The sequence below is a fragment of the Hemibagrus wyckioides genome, linkage group LG08 (assembly GCF_019097595.1).
Source record: "Hemibagrus wyckioides isolate EC202008001 linkage group LG08, SWU_Hwy_1.0, whole genome shotgun sequence".
In the NCBI taxonomy this organism is placed as follows: domain Eukaryota; kingdom Metazoa; phylum Chordata; class Actinopteri; order Siluriformes; family Bagridae; genus Hemibagrus; species Hemibagrus wyckioides.
In genome coordinates this window covers 1715001-1732984 of record NC_080717.1, presented here as the reverse complement: position 1 = coordinate 1732984, position 17984 = coordinate 1715001, and the positions used below count along the sequence as shown (strand labels likewise).

Sequence of the window (17984 nt, the reverse complement as noted above, 5' to 3'; positions counted from 1 at the left end):
ACTCCTGCTCAGCTTAACAACATAAACACTGACTGTTACGAATCTGGACAATCCTTCGCTCAAAAGGATGCGATAGCTTAGTGGTTAATGTGTTGGGCTACTAGTCAGAAGGTTGTGAGTATGAATCCCAGGTTCCACCCAGGTTCCACCAAACCACTGCTGAGCCCTTGAGCAAACCTCAGTTGCTCCATTGTATAGATAGGTAAGTCGCTCTGGGTAAGGCATCTGCCTTAATGCCAGAAATGTAAATGTGACGTCAAGGCTGGAGAAGAATTTAGAAAAATATGGAGATTTCAGAAAACACCAAAGCTTCAAAATCCATAACAGACCTAAAGATGTGATATTTTTTTTCTTTTTTGGACTAGAAATAAGTGACAAAAATCAGCCCAATTCAACTAGTTTGAAAAATTAGTTTCAAAATATTAAACTCAATCAGTTCAGAGTCTGACTTTTCCATCGGTCATCTTCTGATCTGAGTGACACTGACAGCATCATTATTTCAGTCGACCTATTTTTATTTTTTTGGTTCAAATTTAAGAACAAACTTCTCACACACGTTTGGTTCTTCAGTGTCACCTCTTATCATTAAAAATATTTTACAATCAAGGAAGTAAAATCCTAAAAACCTGAACATTTCATATTTGTTTTTATCTTTTGCAGAAATTATTTTATCTTTTATTATTATATTAAAGGAACATCAACTTTTCCAAAGCACTGGATCAGACTTTCACTGAAACATTCACCACATGCGCGAGCCACTCTTTCCTGGAATATGAGAATAAGATTTAGAGACGAGTCTGGACCTAAAAGACATTTCAGCAAAAAAAAACAAAACAAAAAAAAACAGAGTGATAATTAAGACAAGGGAAAGAGAAAGCTGACTCGCACCAGTGACTCGGAACTCAGAACTCCGCCCACTCACTCCCAGCATCCACTCAGAGAGAGAGAGAGAGAGAGAGAGAGAGAGAGGTGGATGTATCCCACTCTTCCTCGGGAGCAGAAGGAAGCTTCGCGCTCGCGCCCTCTTTCTAATCTCTCCATCTCTCTGTCTCCCTCCATCATGGTGCGGATTTAACACGGAGCTTCTTTCTTTTTTTTTTTACCCCGTTTTTTTCTCTCTTTCAACCGGGAGGATTTATTCATCCCTCTTTTCCTCTCTCTCTCCGTGTCTGTTCTTCATGGTGGATGCGGAGCCGCTTCTCACACCGAGATGCAACAGATAACGAGCTTCTCACTTCTCCTCCACCTTCACGCGCTCTTCTGGGGATGCGCGCTCGCGGGAGCTCCCAGTGTACAGATAGGTGTGTGTGTGTGTGTTTCTGTGTGTGAGTGTGTAAGTGTGTGTGGGTTTGGTTCGGTGAAAAATCGTGCACAAACTACTGCGAGGTAGAAAGAGAATTTCGTGCGCGCACGCAATGCCTGTGTGCGCGCGCGCGCGTGGCTATATGTATGCACGGTGACATATGTGCATTAAGAGCGAATCTTGATCTGTATCGATGTATGCACTTTTAGATGGCTCCGTTTGCTTCCTGGAGGAACCCTTAAGGGTCTTTTGTAGAACCTTACAAGTGTCAGCAAGTAGAAACCATATATAAACCCTTCAAGAACCTGTGAAGAACCTGTGTCGAAGAAACAGTGTGTTGTAGGTGTCATGTGTGTGTGCACCTTTAAGAGAATACATGGCTAGTTCATGAAGCGCTTTTGTAGTTCTCTTTGAGAATAAAGTTGATCTGTTAACAAGGGCTGTTTACTGAAGAACAGAACGTGATATCAGAAGCTCTTGAGAAGCACACACACACACACACAGACACACACACAGACACACACACACACACACACACACACAGCCCCAGAATGATGGCTAAATTCAACTCCTGAGTTAAGCAGTTGACCAGTTAAGTGGACTGACTGGAAGCAGCAGTTATTGCATGAGACATCAAAGCGCAAAAAAAAAACCCTATAAAGAAGACGTTGATGTTCAGGTCAAATCCTTAAAACTAACAAATCCTTGACTTTCACTGAACAGGAGGATGAAGAAGAAATCTGACATTACATTAAGAAAATACGGCGAGTGTTTCTACCTCAAATGAAATGTGAGTCCAGCCTCTGTCCAAAGGCTGAACTCTGTATCAGAACTCTCGGTGACTGATCCGAGTTCTTTAACCTGCACACAGTCCTGTGAACATGTCTGATAACGAACTGTCACCTCGACTGCCGTTCATATCTGAGCTCACGTTGCCTCAAACGTTGGACAGCATGAGAAGGCAGAGCTCCAAGTCCACCAGCAGGGGGAAGCCACCAGCTGGTTGAAATGGAAACCTGGAAGGAAAAATGACATGAACATGGAATGTGGAAGAGAATGTGGCAAAACCACACACAAACAGAAGACACCGTATTTTTTGGGTGCTGTTACCAAAATTCACGCAGGGATGATGAACAATTTCAGATTGGTGCAGACACAAACATCGTATGTGAACAAACGTTCAATATGCTAATTACTGAGAGCATTACTCGGTCAGATGTCACACTGTAGTGTTCTAGTGGTCAATTTCGAACCAGTGTAACACACAAAGGAAATCTGTACATGTTCTCAGCCGAGCCACAATGAAGCTGCTGAGATATGATGAAGAAGACCACTAAGTCTTTGCTGAGCATGGAACTTTGCAGACAGTTCCTGGAGAACCTTGTTCTTCACCATGTGCTGTTTTGCTGTCACTGATACAAAAGGTAAAAAAGAAAGAAGTCCTTGGAGCAGAACGAAGTTATTGAGCCAGAGACAGACAGTACATACTGATATGTGGCCATTGTGCTGGAGCCAAAACACAACAGCAAGTTCTGTGCAGACTACAAGAAATGAGACGAGGCTGAAAAAAGGAAGAAACACGTCCTTCCTACTACAGAGGAAATAATCACAAATATAGAGCCAGAAAGCTGTAAGATAACCACCTTCCTAACACGTTTCGGTAGATATTCCTTTAAAAGTATTGATTCGGCATCACAAGCACTCTGTAAATCCTCCAGCGCAGGATGGTGCACACGCTAAGAGAGCTTGATGGATATATCAGGATGATATCTTGGAATATGGAGACTCCAGAACAGCATGACCAGCATCCTGCCAAGGTCTTGGAGAGGACTGAGTCAGCGGGGTTGAAGCTGAATTGTGAAAAGTGTCTACTGAGACAAAACCAGCTCCACTTCCTTGGCCATCTAATCCACAAAACAGGTGTGAGACCTGACCTGGAAAAGGTCAAAGCAATTCGGGAACTCTCAGCTCCACTCAGTGCTCTTGAAAGGTGTTTTCGGAATGTTTCATTACCTGAGCAAATAAATCCCCAACCTGTCACCACTGTCCAAACCGTTATACAAACCGCTGAGATCAACAACGTCGTGGACATCCTCAGCAGAAGATGTTTCAGCACATCAGAGATGTTCTGTCCACTTCACTAGTCCTGAAGTTCTGTGATGTGATTCTACCTACTGCTGTTTCAGCTGACACAAGCAGTTACAGCATATTGTTAAAGGCTGAGAGAAGGTATGCCCAGGGTAATGTCTGGAAGTGTTTGGACATCTGAGCTGTTAAAAAACTTTAAATAACAGAAAGAACAAAAACCTTTGGTGCCACTAATGACCAAGGTTTTCAGAAGAACTGAGGGCAAGTCGCCATGCATACATTACAGCACATTGGAAATCTTTTCTTCACATATCCCAGCTAAGGAAGCTGGGGTCAGAGCACAGGGGCAGATATGATACAGTGCCCTTGGACCAGAGAGGGTTAAGAGACTTGCTTAATTGCCCAACAGTGGCTGAGGCTTGAACCCTGACCTTTCGATCAAAAACCCAGAGCCTTAACCACTTGAGCCCCTGGTTTTTGCATATCCCAGCTTATTAGGTCAGAGCACAGGGTCAGCCATGATACAGTGCTCCTGGAGCATGGAGGGTTAAGGGCCTTGCTCAGGGTCCCAACAGCAGTAGCTTGGCACTGCTGGGGCTTGAACCCTCAACCTTCTGGTCAGTGGCCCAGAGCCTTAACTGTCTTGAGCTACCACTTCCCCGTAGGAATATAGGCATGGAGCAGGTTTACACGTCTGTCTGGGATCTCAAACGTAAAGTTCAAGTTCTGTCAGATGATGAGCTGTGAGATGAAACCAACAGGAACCACTTTGCCTGCTTACATGCTACAGAGCAACACCTTGCACCTCCACATAACTGATGTAAGTCCAGCTGAGCTCCTTATGGGCACATACATTACAGCACAGTGGAATTCTTTTCTTCACAAATCTTAGCTGAGGAAGGTGGGGTCAGAGCGCAGGGGCAGCTATGACACAGCCCCCCTGGAGCAGAAAGGGTTAAGGGCCTTGCTCAATTGCTCCAACAGTGGCAGCTTGGCAGTGCTGGGGCTTGAACAATCAACAATCAAGAGCCTTCACCATTTGAGCTCCCAGCTTATTAGGAAGCCGGAGTCAGAGCACAGGGTCAGTCAGCGCTCGTGGAGCATGGAGGGTTAAAGGTGCACCTCCACATAACTGTCGTAAGTCCAGCTGAGCTCTTTATGGGCAGAAGGATTAAGCCAATATTCAGGCTTGAAGCTTATCTTCAGCCCCAACAGTCAAATCTGAACGATGCTCAGAGAAAAGCTGCTGTGGAATAGCAAAACATTAATCGTTGTTGAGGAGCTGGAGCCTTACCATCATCGCTTCCTGGTGATGATGCCCTCTCAAAGCAGGATTATCAGGAAGCTTGAGAAACTGCTGAGAGTTTTAATGAGAGTTGTATGTGAGTGTGAAGTAAAGGAATGTGATCAGTCAGGAAGCAGGTGCTGGACTGAGAGAGCTTCAGAGAAACTGAAGATCTGTATAAAATAGGAGAGAGAAAAAAACTATAACGTCCACAGGAATGTGCCAATGTGTGTGTGAGAGGTTTAATAATGTGTGGTATATGAATGATAGTCTGTGTGTGTGTGTGTGTTCTCTAGTAAAGGTCTAGGTGATAGAGATCCACTGTGTGTGTGTGTGTGTGTATGTGTGAGAGAGAGAGAGGGAAACAAGATGTCTAGAAACCCTAATTTCTAATTATAAAAGGGATGTGTGTGTGTGTGTGTGTGCACGCACAGGTGGCTTGTTCCCCAGAGGAGCGGATCAGGAGTACAGTGCATTCCGGGTTGGTATGGTTCAGTTCTCCACGCCCGAGTTCCGTCTCACGCCTCACATCGACAATCTGGAGGTGACCAACAGCTTCGCCGTCACCAACTGCTGTGAGTCTCACACACACACACACACACACACACACGCACACACACACATCCCTTCTGCCATCAGCTATAATGGATTTCTAAAAATAAATATTAATGGCTTTATAATGGATTTAGCCTTAAATCCTTTTTGCATTGATAGTTAAGGTGAGTTTATTTACGATTAAATACTCTATAATGTAAATTCAGAGCTGCAGATGTTCATCCAGATGTCAGAGTTAATCCAGCTCTGTGAGCGGTGTTTATTATCAGGTGTGTGGGTGTTTAACTGCGTGATTGCGGACTGTAAATGAAATAAAAGACAAATACAAGAGAAATGAAACTCCAGCTCTGGGAGGTGATGTAGGAGGAATGAGTGCTGGAGGGTGAAGATGAAGTTAACACCAGAAGAGAGAGAGAGAGAGAGAGAGAGAGAGAGACAGATCACCCACTCACCTGTATTAAACCTGCTCTCTCTTCCCCTGTGGGCACACACCTGTGGGCTTCAGTGCAGTTCAGTTATACAGAGTTTAGACTGATAAAAGAGGATGGAAATCAAATACTTCAATATACAACTTCTACTGATAATAATAATAATAATAATAATAATAATAATAATAATAATAATAATAATATTAGGGTATTATAAAGGTCCAAGCACCTTTCCCATCAGTTCAGTTCTTCTCCAGTTACATGAGTTCTGCTAAGATTTTTTTATGATATACATTTTTTTAAAATGTATATCTGTGTACTACGTTTAATAAATTATGGTTTTATTCTAAAAAAAAAAAACCTTTTACAGTTAGTCCATTATAAATAAGCTAGACAACAAAGCAGGAAGTTGGTGAGTTAACGGCTCGTTAGCGGTTGGTGGATCCGCTCATGAAAACATGAGCCCTGAGATCAAAAATTTCACTGATGATGCGTTGGACTCTGATTGGTCAGAAGGTGTTGATTCATTTCCATAACAGCAGCACTCAGGATTATATTAACGTGTTAGCGTTTCTATAGTAACAGTTACCCGCGGTTTAGTACATAAAATTGTAACCAGTGGCAAGTTGCTGTGGTGTCAGGGGAATAAAACCCTCCTGGATGTGCAACAAATATCTGCTTTGGAGTGTTCATTTGTAAAGGCTGTAAATCTAGAGAGAAGAAATCAGAGCTATTTGTAAGCTGATAAAGACTCTCGAGGCTCATCATGCTTATTGTCATCTCCCACACCTCGCCCTTCTTTCCCCTCAGAGGAGTCTAAATGAGAGACGGATCTGATTATTCTTTTTTTTTCTCAGTATTTTAAAGCCCCTAGGTGGCACTACATTTTTTGCAGCCGTGGCTCCGAGCTCATTTCCTGTCTGAAAAGTGATTCTGTAGAACGGAGTCGACGCACTTTCTGTAATAAAACTCTTTATTATTTACGATATGATTTAACCATAAAGGCTTTATTTTTATCCTCTTATTCATATACACACATAATAACAGGATGTGCTATGGCACGGAACAGCCGGAACATCGTAATTACATAAAAGAATAAAGATATAAACACTGTCTTAGATGCAATCTCTTTCTCATATTCCTGTGTGCAGCAATCTGCTGCTGTTTTAATAAAAGTACAAAAGAAAAGAGGAACGTATTTTTCACTGAATGCTCCATTTATTACAAAAAGCAGATAAAAACAGAGGTACAAAGTGCCACATTATACCCAGAATAAAGGAATTAGATCACAGTTTGTTGCAAGCATCTTTACATAAATAAGTAATGAACTAAGTAACTAAATACATAAAATGTGTGATAGTGAGTCTACATTTGTAGATCTGAGGTAAATTTCATTTTAGTATTTAATCAGGCTCATCAGACTTCCTGTGTATAGAACCCTGAAACAGAGGGCTCTAGGAATAACGAATCATTTCCCAGAACGAGGTTCAGACCTCACTGAAGGTTCCACTAAAAAAAATTACATAACGCTCACTGGGCAAGAAATATTCACCAATGCTACTAACTGGAATTTAGTTTAGAAATTTTCAGTGTTTATTTACAACTGCACCCACTGGAGAACCATTAAAGCTTCTGGAGAGTTCTTAAAAGAACCTTTTATCAGAGAACCTTTATTCTTAGAACCTCATTGAGGAAACAAAGGTTTCAGCTGTGAATTGTACACTAGTCTTTACACAAGACTCCTGGACAACAGCTTACACTGTTAGACTGTTAGAGTTCTGTAAATCAATAAAGTACACTTCTTGAGCTCCCTTTGATTCTCTCTCAAAAAAAACTCACTTTTCACAGAACCTTTAAAGGGTTCTCCAAACCTGGCAACAGTGTGCTAGATGTGACCTTTCTCTCACTGAGCACCGGCTAAAGAAAGATAAACAGATTAGAGTTGAGTTACAAAATATAAGACTTTTGCAAAATACTTAAAATTGCTCCAGTTGATGGAAGAATGGTTCTCCTTGGAACCGTAGTTAAATGTCACTGGGCAGCTGTATGCTGTACACTCATAGAAAAAAGGGTAATTTTAGAGTTTATTGAATAGTGAAGAGTTCTAAGCTTCCTGGAGAGGCTCTTTATGGAGCATTCTCTGTTTTAGGGGTCTGTATAGAACCTTAAATGGTTCACAAGAGGAACACAAAGAGAGCGTTATTACTTCACCCCTTGTATGTTGGATGTTTAAGGAAATGCAGGAGATACCAAAGCAAACAAATCCCCCAAAAAGTACCCTGAGACAGATTTTTTTTCTCTCAGTGAGTAAACAGAGCCCTGAGGCTCCGGGGCGTACTGAGGATATTTTATTAAGCTGCCATTTTCTCTGAGTTATTTTGTCTCTCTCGTGGTGACGTTGTGACTCAGAAATGTCTCATTACTGAAGTGTAACAAGGTCCCCGTGTCGCTCCAGTACTGATGTAGCAAACAGCAGTCAGACGCAGTAATATCTCACAGAGAAGAACCTTAAGATTAGAAAATAAGCAGGAATCACGGCCAAATCCACGTCTAGAGTCAAATCCCAGGCAGACAAAACCGGCTGTGTTGTTTATTAAAGCAGACAGACAGAGCGCAGAACCGAAGACAGCTTTGACAGTACGATGTGTGAGGACTAAAGATAAAAAAGACCATAAGAGGCATCTGATGATGATCAGGAGGCTTACAGGAAGTTGTAGGGTTGTTGAGCATAGAAGCTCCTAAATCTGAGCAATGCAAAACTGCAAAGGGTGAAGTGGGGGTAGAACATGGTGGCAAAGTACAGTGATGCTGACAAACATAGAACTAAACATAGAGATAAAAAACTATAATTTAAAAATTTAAATTAAACTAAAAAAAATTAAACTATACTTAAACTATACTTAAGGTGCAATCTTTAAGACATACAACAGAAGTGCACAGGAAGACAAGACAAGACAAGACAAGACAAACAACATATAGTTGACAAAGACAATGTTAGACAATGAAAGAACAGTGTATACAGTAATTGCAGTGATTGCAATTATTAAAGTGACACATGTAACAAGACTAATATAAATATAAATGTAAAGTGAAATGTAAAGTGGCATGTGCGTGCGAACAGGACATTTAGTGTGTGTGTGTGTGGGTGTGTGTGTGTGTCTGACTATGTCCAGCACAGTCCAGTTCTTTTTTGTGCATGTGTGTTATATATGTGTGTGTGTCCGTGTCCAGCACAGTTCAGTTCTCCTTTGAGATCAGATCTTGGTTGTACATGTGTGTGTGTGTGTGTGCATGTGTGCGTGTGTGTGTGTGTGCATGTGTGCGTGTGTGTGTGTGTGTGTGTGTGTGTGCGTGTGTCCAGCTCAGCTCAGTTCTCTGTTGAGATACCTGATTGCCTGAGGGAAGAAACTGTTCAACAGTCTGGTTGTGCGGGTCCGAATGCGAGGTAATGTGAGGTAAGGCAAGGCGAGGCAAGGGATGGGAAGACAGGGCAGGTAGAGGCAAGGAAAGTCGGGGTGAGAAAGTAGGGCATTATGGGGCAAGGTAGAGCAAGATGGAGCACTGTAAGGGAGGCAAAAAAAACGCTGAGTGAGTTAGGGCAAGACTATGTGGGCAAGGTAGCAGAAGGTAGGTCAAAGTAGGGCAAGATGGGGAAGGGTGGGGCAAGTAGAGTTAGGTGGGGTAGGATGGAATGAGGTAGGGAAAGGTGGAGTGAGATAGGCCTAGATGGGGGAAGTTGACAAATTCAGGAAGAGATGGGCAAGATGGGTCAGGGTGAGGCAAGGAGGAATGAGGTCAGGGAAGTGAAAAGCAGGGCTGGGTGAGGTAGGGTAAGGTAGGGTGAGGCAGAGTGTGGCAGAGTGAGGCAGAGTGAGTCAAGGCCACTTCATATTCATAGATAGAAAGTCCTAAATTGTCAATACAATGTTATATAATATTAATATTGATATATTACCTTTGGTTTCAGGCGTATTTTAAATGAAATGTTCTGCTCCACCTTCATCAGGAAGGATTACTGAGGCACGTTTTATTCGAGGTAGCTTTTTCCTGATATGGTGTGAACAGATATTTTATGTAGGACTTTGCTGTCGACGTTGTCCTGCTCGCGTTGTCTCTGAGGAACCCTCGGCCTGGTTTCTTATATGAAAGTGTTATATTAAGCCCTGTGGCATGATAAAGCTAATATTACTCCACTCTTCATGTAGCGTATGTATGAATATTTAAAATCTAACCTCGAGGCAGAGTGAGGAAATGATCTGAATCTCTGATCTGACACTTAGACACAACATTCTGCCAGTTTTCTTACTAATTACAACATTTTTTAAAGAAGACGATATAACAGTTTAAATCAGTTATGAAATCCTCATCATGTCTCTTGTAGTTTGTTTCTTGTGGGCGTGGCCTGTCCAGTGGTTTTTATTTTGTTCTAATGAGAAATGACTGTAACTACAGTAAGTGTAGCTTATGATGTGAACGGAAAGACAAATGAATTACACAAATCAGTGTGTGATTTAGACGCTACACGCTCAGCTTCGAACTTCGAATTGTTTTTCAGATTAGATTAGCAAAGCAACAATTAGCTAACTGTTCTAGCTACTTAATTGTCCTAGCGACAATGATCATTGCTATTCTTTTTTTAAGCTGCAATTCAGTTATTTGTTTTCTGAAGAAACAACAGACCACACACACTGTAGGATTGATCTGAAGCATCACTGGAGACAGAGTTTGAATTTGTTGTTAATTTCCAACAAATTTGGATAGAATTAAGAATATCTCATAATCCCATCCTGGAAGAGACCACGCCCATCAGGATAGATCGACTTCATCATGAGATAAAGAAGAAGATAAATCAGAAGAACTATAGAAGAATCGTGCAAGCAAAAATAAACGCCTCGCCCACAAAGCATAGCAGAGAGAGTGTGTGTGTGTGTGTGTGTTATCTGTATAAAGTGAATGTTCTTTAGGGTTCAGGATCAGGCCGGATCGCTCCCTGATGTGCGATGATTCTCCCTCTCGCTTGTGGTGACATGTGTATCAGCCGTGTATCTCCTGCAGACTGTCTGAATCGATGCACTTTCAATTAAAGAGACCTGGTGTTTCCCCTGCATGAACCTGCAGGCTCACACAGAGAGCAGCGCTGATCCGGCTGAACACAGCCCCTGGGAGAGAGCGAGGGAAACAGAGAATAAAGAAAGAGAGAATGAAGCCGAATGAAGGGCTTACACCTTGTTGTAGTGGGCTGAAAGAGGCTGAAGCGGTGGCAGGGTCTCTGCTGGCTGTGAGTGAAAGCAGATCTTCTGAAAAATCCATACAACTGCAGCTCTGACAGAAGCAACGCTGCAGATCACAGGATCACTTTAAAGCCATTGCTCTAATACGTTATCATTTCTATGGTAACCACTCATTCAGAGGTGCCATCAAAGAATAAACAGATATTAAAAACAGCTTGGTTGATATGAGGAGGTTTTCTGTAAGGAGATCTTAATATACATGTATGGAAGGAGTCTCCAGTGTCAGTGCATTGGAACGGTCAGAGGAAATACTCTACCTTTTTTTTCTGTAACATGATGAACTGTGATTTTTTTTCTCGGTCAAAACTAATTTTTCTAAAAGTCCAGCGAGGGAATGAGTGCTTTTATCTGCTGTGATGTAAATGAGAGCAACTCTGAAAATGAAGAAATGGAGAGAGGGATAAAGATAGATCGAAATGGGGAGAGATTAAGCAAAGGTGAGGTGGAAACAGATGAAGAAAGAGGGAGAAAGCTAAAGAAAGATGGAGATAAAGAGGTGGATAGAGGTGGAGAGAGAGAAAAGAGAGATAGAGAGAGATAAAGAGAGGTTCAGAGAGATGGAGAGAGGTGTAGAGAGATGGATAGAGGTGGAGAGAGATGGATAGAGATGTAGAGAAGGGTTTTTAAGCCTGACCTTTTGCAGAGCAGCTTCTGTCACCCTGCAGTGTTCAGCGATGTTCTGTCCCTCTGCCTCTGGACTTCTCTTTTGATTTGGTCAGAGTCCTGATCTGATTTTACTCTGGAGATGGTTCATCACTGCGTTCTTCAACATCTCTTCTGCTGGGAACCTTTTGGAGATGACACAAAAGTTTGTACACCCCACTAATGAAACCAGCCAGAGGTTTCCATGTGAGCCCACGTGAAAGTCCTGTGGGTTTATATCTCCATAAATAAATCAATCCATAAATATAAACAGAATAAATATGAGGCATTCCTTAAAAAAACAAAATATTGTAATTATTAGAAATTGGTTGTGGTGTAAAAGGAGTAACACACCTAGACACCTGCTGTTGTCTGAAATTATTATTATTATTTATATTATTTAAAATTATTATTTTTTATAATAGACTAACTGTAAAAGGTTTTTTTTTTTTTTAGAATAAAACCATAATTTATTAAACGTAGTACACAGATATACATTTTAAAAAAATGTATATCATAAAAAAATCTTAGCAGAACTCATGTAACTGGAGAAGAACTGAACTGATGGGAAAGGTGCTTGGACCTTTATAATACCCTAATATTATTATTATTATTATTATTATTATTATTATTATTATTATTATTATTATTATTATTATTATTATTATTATTCAGAATGCACTATTGAGAAAATAATAAAAAATAACACAAGGCCCCATAATTGCAAAGAATGTTTATCAGCAGGAAATTATGTCATCATTTAACCAGATTCAGCATTAATTGAGTCATATTTCTTCATCACGGTTTATCGCTATGGCGATATATCACCAGAAGCATAGGTGTGGATGAATGAAACACAATTCTGCTTCTGTAGACAGGAAGTCGTCTGTGCTTTGGGTTCTGTAAGCTGGTGAAACTGTGAGACATCCAGCATGACATGCAACAAATGCACAAACTCCAGACATTTCTGCTGTTACCATAGCGATGAGGTCATCTCTCGGCCTGCTTTGTGCGTCGTGAAGCTGATACACTCTTTGCCGTTGCCTAGCGTGGAGGTCTTAAAACGGTCTGAATCATGTCTGTGTGTGTATGTATGTGTGTGTGTGTGTGTGTGTGTGTGTCTGCATGCGTGGGTGGAATGTGATTTGTCCTGCCCCGGTGTGAAGTCTGTAACACACACACACACACACACACAGCTGAGGAAGGATACACACTTCTCTTTTCATGATCACCATGGTGATGGCTCTCCTGTTTGAAGTGCATTTACATAACGCAGATGTTTTTTTCTGAACGCTGGAAGCTTTTTGTTCTTCATCTTCCTAAATATTTCATACTGTAGATTTGTACTGGAGCTGTGATGCTAATGTAGCTAACAAGAAATGGATACTTATAGCCACCGGTTTAGCATTGTGCACAACACATGTCTAAATCATTGTACTCGTGTCTACACCGATCAGCTATAACACTGTGAGCAGTGACCGGTGAAGTGAATAAGCCTTAGTATCTCCTCATCATGGCACCTGTTAGTGGGGGGGATATATTAGGCAGCAAGTCAACATTTTGTCCTCATTGTGTCCCCCTTTTTCTGACAAAACAGCCCTGACCCGTCCTGCACTGTGTATTCTGACCCCTTTCTATCAGAACCAGCATTATCTTCTTCAGCAATTTGAGCAACAGTAGCTCGTCTGTTGGATCGGATCACACAGGCCAGCCTTCTCTTCCCACGTGCATCAATGAACCTTGACCGCCCATGACCCTGTCACCGGTTCACCACTAATCACCTAATGTAAATGTACACCACTTATAAGTGAAAATCTAGATAGATAGACAGACAGACAGACAGACAGAGAGATAGATAGATAGATAGATAGATAGATAGATAGATAGATAGATAGATAGATAGATAGATAGATAGATAGATAGATAGATAGATAGATAGATAGATAGATACTTTATTCATCCCAAAGGGAAATTCACAGTTTCCAGCAGTATCCACAAACACAGGTAATAGATAAAATAGGAAGGAATTTAACAAAAATACTAAAATACCCAAATTAGGGTACAAAAATATAACAAAAATATATCAAATAACAAAATATAAAATATTACAAAATATAGCGGAATATAACAATATAAGAAAATATATCAGAAAAATACTAAATACAGAGATTTAGGAATAAATATGGAGAATTAGATGAAAAACAAGAATTGTGCAAGACAAGTGTTTAAGGTTACAGACCTATTCGATGTGCAAAAACTGTTATGTGCAAAAACTGTGTGTTTATGAGTTCTGTGCAAATCACAGTGTATTGAGAGTTCTGTATAAACCAGAGTGTAGTGAGAGTTCTGTATAAACCGGAGTGTAGTGAGAGTTCTGTATAAAGCAGAGTGTAGTGAGAGTTCTGTATAAAGCAGAGTGTAGTGAGAGTTCTGTATAAACCGGAGTGTAGTGAGAGTTCTGTATAAACCGGAGTGTAGTGAGAGTTCTGTATAAACCGGAGTGTAGTGAGAGTTCTGTATAAACCGGAGTGTAGTGAGAGTTCTGTATAAACCAGAGTGTAGTGAGAGTTCTGTATAAACCGGAGTGTAGTGAGAGTTCTGTATAAAGCAGAGTGTAGTGAGAGTTCTGTATAAACCAGAGTGTAGTGAGAGTTCTGTATAAAGCAGAGTGTAGTGAGAGTTCTGTATAAACCAGAGTGTAGTGAGAGTTCTGTATAAAGCAGAGTGTAGTGAGAGTTCTGTATAAACCGGAGTGTAGTGAGAGTTCTGTATAAACCGGAGTGTAGTGAGAGTTCTGTATAAACCGGAGTGAGAGTTCTGTATAAAGCGGAGTGTAGTGAGAGTTCTGTATAAACCAGAGTGTAGTGAGAGTTCTGTATAAACCGGAGTGTAGTGAGAGTTCTGTATAAAGCAGAGTGTAGTGAGAGTTCTGTATAAACCGGAGTGTAGTGAGAGTTCTGTATAAACCGGAGTGTAGTGAGAGTTCTGTATAAACCGGAGTGTAGTGAGAGTTCTGTATAAAGCAGAGTGTAGTGAGAGTTCTGTATAAACCGGAGTGTAGTGAGAGTTCTGTATAAACCGGAGTGTAGTGAGAGTTCTGTATAAACCGGAGTGTAGTGAGAGTTCTGTATAAAGCAGAGTGTAGTGAGAGTTCTGTATAAACCGGAGTGTAGTGAGAGTTCTGTATAAAGCAGAGTGTAGTGAGAGTTCTGTATAAACCGGAGTGTAGTGAGAGTTCTGTATAAACCGGAGTGTAGTGAGAGTTCTGTATAAAGCAGAGTGTAGTGAGAGTTCTGTATAAACCGGAGTGTAGTGAGAGTTCTGTATAAACCGGAGTGTAGTGAGAGTTCTGTATAAACCGGAGTGAGAGTTCTGTATAAACCGGAGTGTAGTGAGAGTTCTGTATAAACCGGAGTGTAGTGAGTGTTCTGTATAAACCGGTGTGTAGTGAGAGTTCTGTATAAACCGGAGTGTAGTGAGAGTTCTGTATAAACCGGAGTGTAGTGAGAGTTCTGTATAAAGCAGAGTGTAGTGAGAGTTCTGTATAAACCGGAGTGTAGTGAGAGTTCTGTATAAACCGGAGTGTAGTGAGAGTTCTGTATAAACCGGAGTGTAGTGAGAGTTCTGTATAAAGCAGAGTGTAGTGAGAGTTCTGTATAAACCGGAGTGTAGTGAGAGTTCTGTATAAAGCAGAGTGTAGTGAGAGTTCTGTATAAACCGGAGTGTAGTGAGAGTTCTGTATAAACCGGAGTGTAGTGAGAGTTCTGTATAAACCGGAGTGTAGTGAGAGTTCTGTATAAACCGGAGTGTAGTGAGTGTTCTGTATAAACCGGAGTGTAGTGAGAGTTCTGTATAAACCGGAGTGTAGTGAGAGTTCTGTATAAACCAGAGTGTATTGAGAGTTCTGTATAAACCGGAGTGTAGTGAGAGTTCTGTATAAACCGGAGTGTAGTGAGTGTTCTGTATAAACCGGAGTGTAGTGAGAGTTCTGTATAAACCGGAGTGTAGTGAGTGTTCTGTATAAACCGGAGTGTAGTGAGAGTTCTGTATAAACCGGAGTGTAGTGAGTGTTCTGTATAAACCGGAGTGTAGTGAGAGTTCTGTATAAACCGGAGTGTAGTGAGAGTTCTGTATAAACCGGAGTGTAGTGAGAGTTCCGTATAAACCAGAGTGTATTGTGTGTAGTGTGTAGTGTGTGTTTTATTGTACAGTCCAGTACAGAGAGAAGAGTAGTGTCAGCACTGACTCCTCCCACCCTGTGTGGAATTAAAGAGTCACATGGCATCTAACATGTTTTCTTCAGGGGTTTCAAAGCAATTCACACGTCCAGACCGCAGCAGAACTCGTGAAGCTCCTCAGGTGAATGTACATGCTCACAGCCTCGAGTCAACTTTCTGACTTCTTTTCATTTCTTTACAAAATCCTGCGTCAGAGCAGTGGCACTGTCCAGGGTCCTGATTTTTCCCCCACCATGTGAATGAATTTTTCACTCAGTAGAGAGCACATGGATACAGAGTTTTGATGCTTTGTGTCAGTGAAATGAGACATTATTCTCACTGAAAATATTTTAAAGTCTAAAAAGCTCTTGTTTCTGTGTTTTTTAAAACAAAGCTAGTTTTCCAGAACCATCTGGCCGAGTGTAGTGAGGAAGATGGCGGTTTCATTAATTGCTAGAGTGTGAAGGCAGGATGACGCGTGTCCATGTTGAAACATAATTAAAATGTCATTACACACACAGTCAGGACGGATTTAGATAGCGACACAGAGAGGCATCTGATTGCAAAAATATTGGCGCCCTTCACCGTCTGAGCCAAGTAAAGATGATTGAATAAACTAATTATCATCAGACAAAGTTTTCACTCAGACACTTGGAGAAAGAAATAAACTTTCTCATCAAAATGTCTTCTCATGAAAAAGGAGAGCACGAGCGTAACGAACCCCTCGGTGATTTTCCATCTCACAGTCAAACGTAATTTAAACTGAGAATTGTTTTAATTGTGACTTCATTCATATTCATAACGTTATTCATACATTGTTGATGTCGGCTAAATTTCAGCACCACACACACACACACACACACACACAAATCCTCCGAGTCTCGCAGGGTGAAATGTTGTTGCCATGGCAGCCGCTCTCAGCGTGATGATAAATGGAGGGTTTAGTTATGTTTAACATCCTAAACTGTGACCTTTGACGGTTTATTAAGACACTTTATTAAGATGATTTATTAAGACGCTTCTGCTGTTCAACATTTTCTCACTTCTGAGTCTTCTAATCACCAGACAGCTCAGTGATGGAAGAAAACATGCACAGAGTCGCTGTGGTATAAAACACTGTGTGTGTGTGTGTGTGAGAGAGAGAGAGAGAGAGAGAGATGAAAAACTAAGCTCTGACATTGGAGACTAGAAGTGTGTGATGTATGTAGTGTGTGTATGTAGTGTGTGTATGTATGTAGTGTGTGATGTATGTAGTGTGTGTATGTAGTGTATGTATGTAGTGTGTGTATGTAGTGTGTGTATGTATGTAGTGTGTGTATGTAGTGTGTGTATGTAGTGTGTGTATGTAGTGTGTGTATGTAGTGTGTGATGTATGTAATGTGTGTATGTAGTGTGTGATGTATGTAGTGTGTGTATGTAGTGTGTGTGTGTATGTAGTGTGTGTATGTAGTGTGTGTATGTATGTAGTGTGTGTATGTAGTGTGTGTATGTAGTGTGTGATGTATGTAATGTGTGTATGTAGTGTGTGATGTATGTAGTGTGTGATGTATGTAGTGTGTGTATGTAGTGTGTGTATGTAGTGTGTGATGTATGTAGTGTGTGATGTATGTAGTGTGTGTATGTAGTGTGTGCATGTATGTAGTGTGTGTATGTAGTGTGTGTATGTATGTAGTGTGTGATGTATGTAGTGTGTGTATGTAGTGTGTGATGTATGTAATGTGTGTATGTAGTGTGTGATGTATGTAGTGTGTGTATGTAGTGTGTGTATGTAGTGTGTGTATGTATGTAGTGTGTGTATGTAGTGTGTGATGTATGTAGTGTGTGTATGTAGTGTGTGTATGTATGTAGTGTGTGTATGTAGTGTGTGTATGTATGTAGTGTGTGTATGTAGTGTGTGATGTATGTAGTGTGTGTATGTAGTGTGTGTATGTAGTGTGTGTATGTATGTAGTGTGTGTATGTAGTGTGTGATGTATGTAATGTGTGTATGTAGTGTGTGATGTATGTAGTGTGTGTATGTAGTGTGTGTATGTATGTAGTGTGTGATGTATGTAGTGTGTGTATGTAATGTGTGTATGTAGTGTGTGTATGTATGTAGTGTGTGATGTATGTAGTGTGTGTATGTAGTGTGTGTATGTATGTAGTGTGTGATGTATGTAGTGTGTGTATGTAGTGT

At 40.9% G+C, this 17984-nt stretch overlaps 1 protein-coding gene across 7 annotated transcripts in view; it reads left to right on the top strand.

The window, feature by feature from the left end:
• The first annotated feature begins 968 nt into the window (after positions 1–968).
• Positions 969–17984, top strand: part of gria2b (glutamate receptor, ionotropic, AMPA 2b) — a 53117-nt gene continuing 36101 nt past the window's right edge. For 3 of the 7 annotated variants that reach the window (XR_009205362.1, XM_058397861.1, XM_058397862.1), the window contains exons 1-2: positions 970–1301; positions 5111–5251. Coding sequence is in view for 6 of the 7 variants with exons in the window: in XM_058397861.1 (XP_058253844.1) it covers positions 1211–1301; positions 5111–5251 (232 nt within the window). In the remaining variant the exon portion in view is untranslated. Of the gene's footprint in view, positions 1302–5110; positions 5252–17984 lie in introns of all 7 variants that reach the window. The other 4 variants (XM_058397860.1, XM_058397859.1, XM_058397858.1 and 1 more) reach the window with 2 other exon arrangements.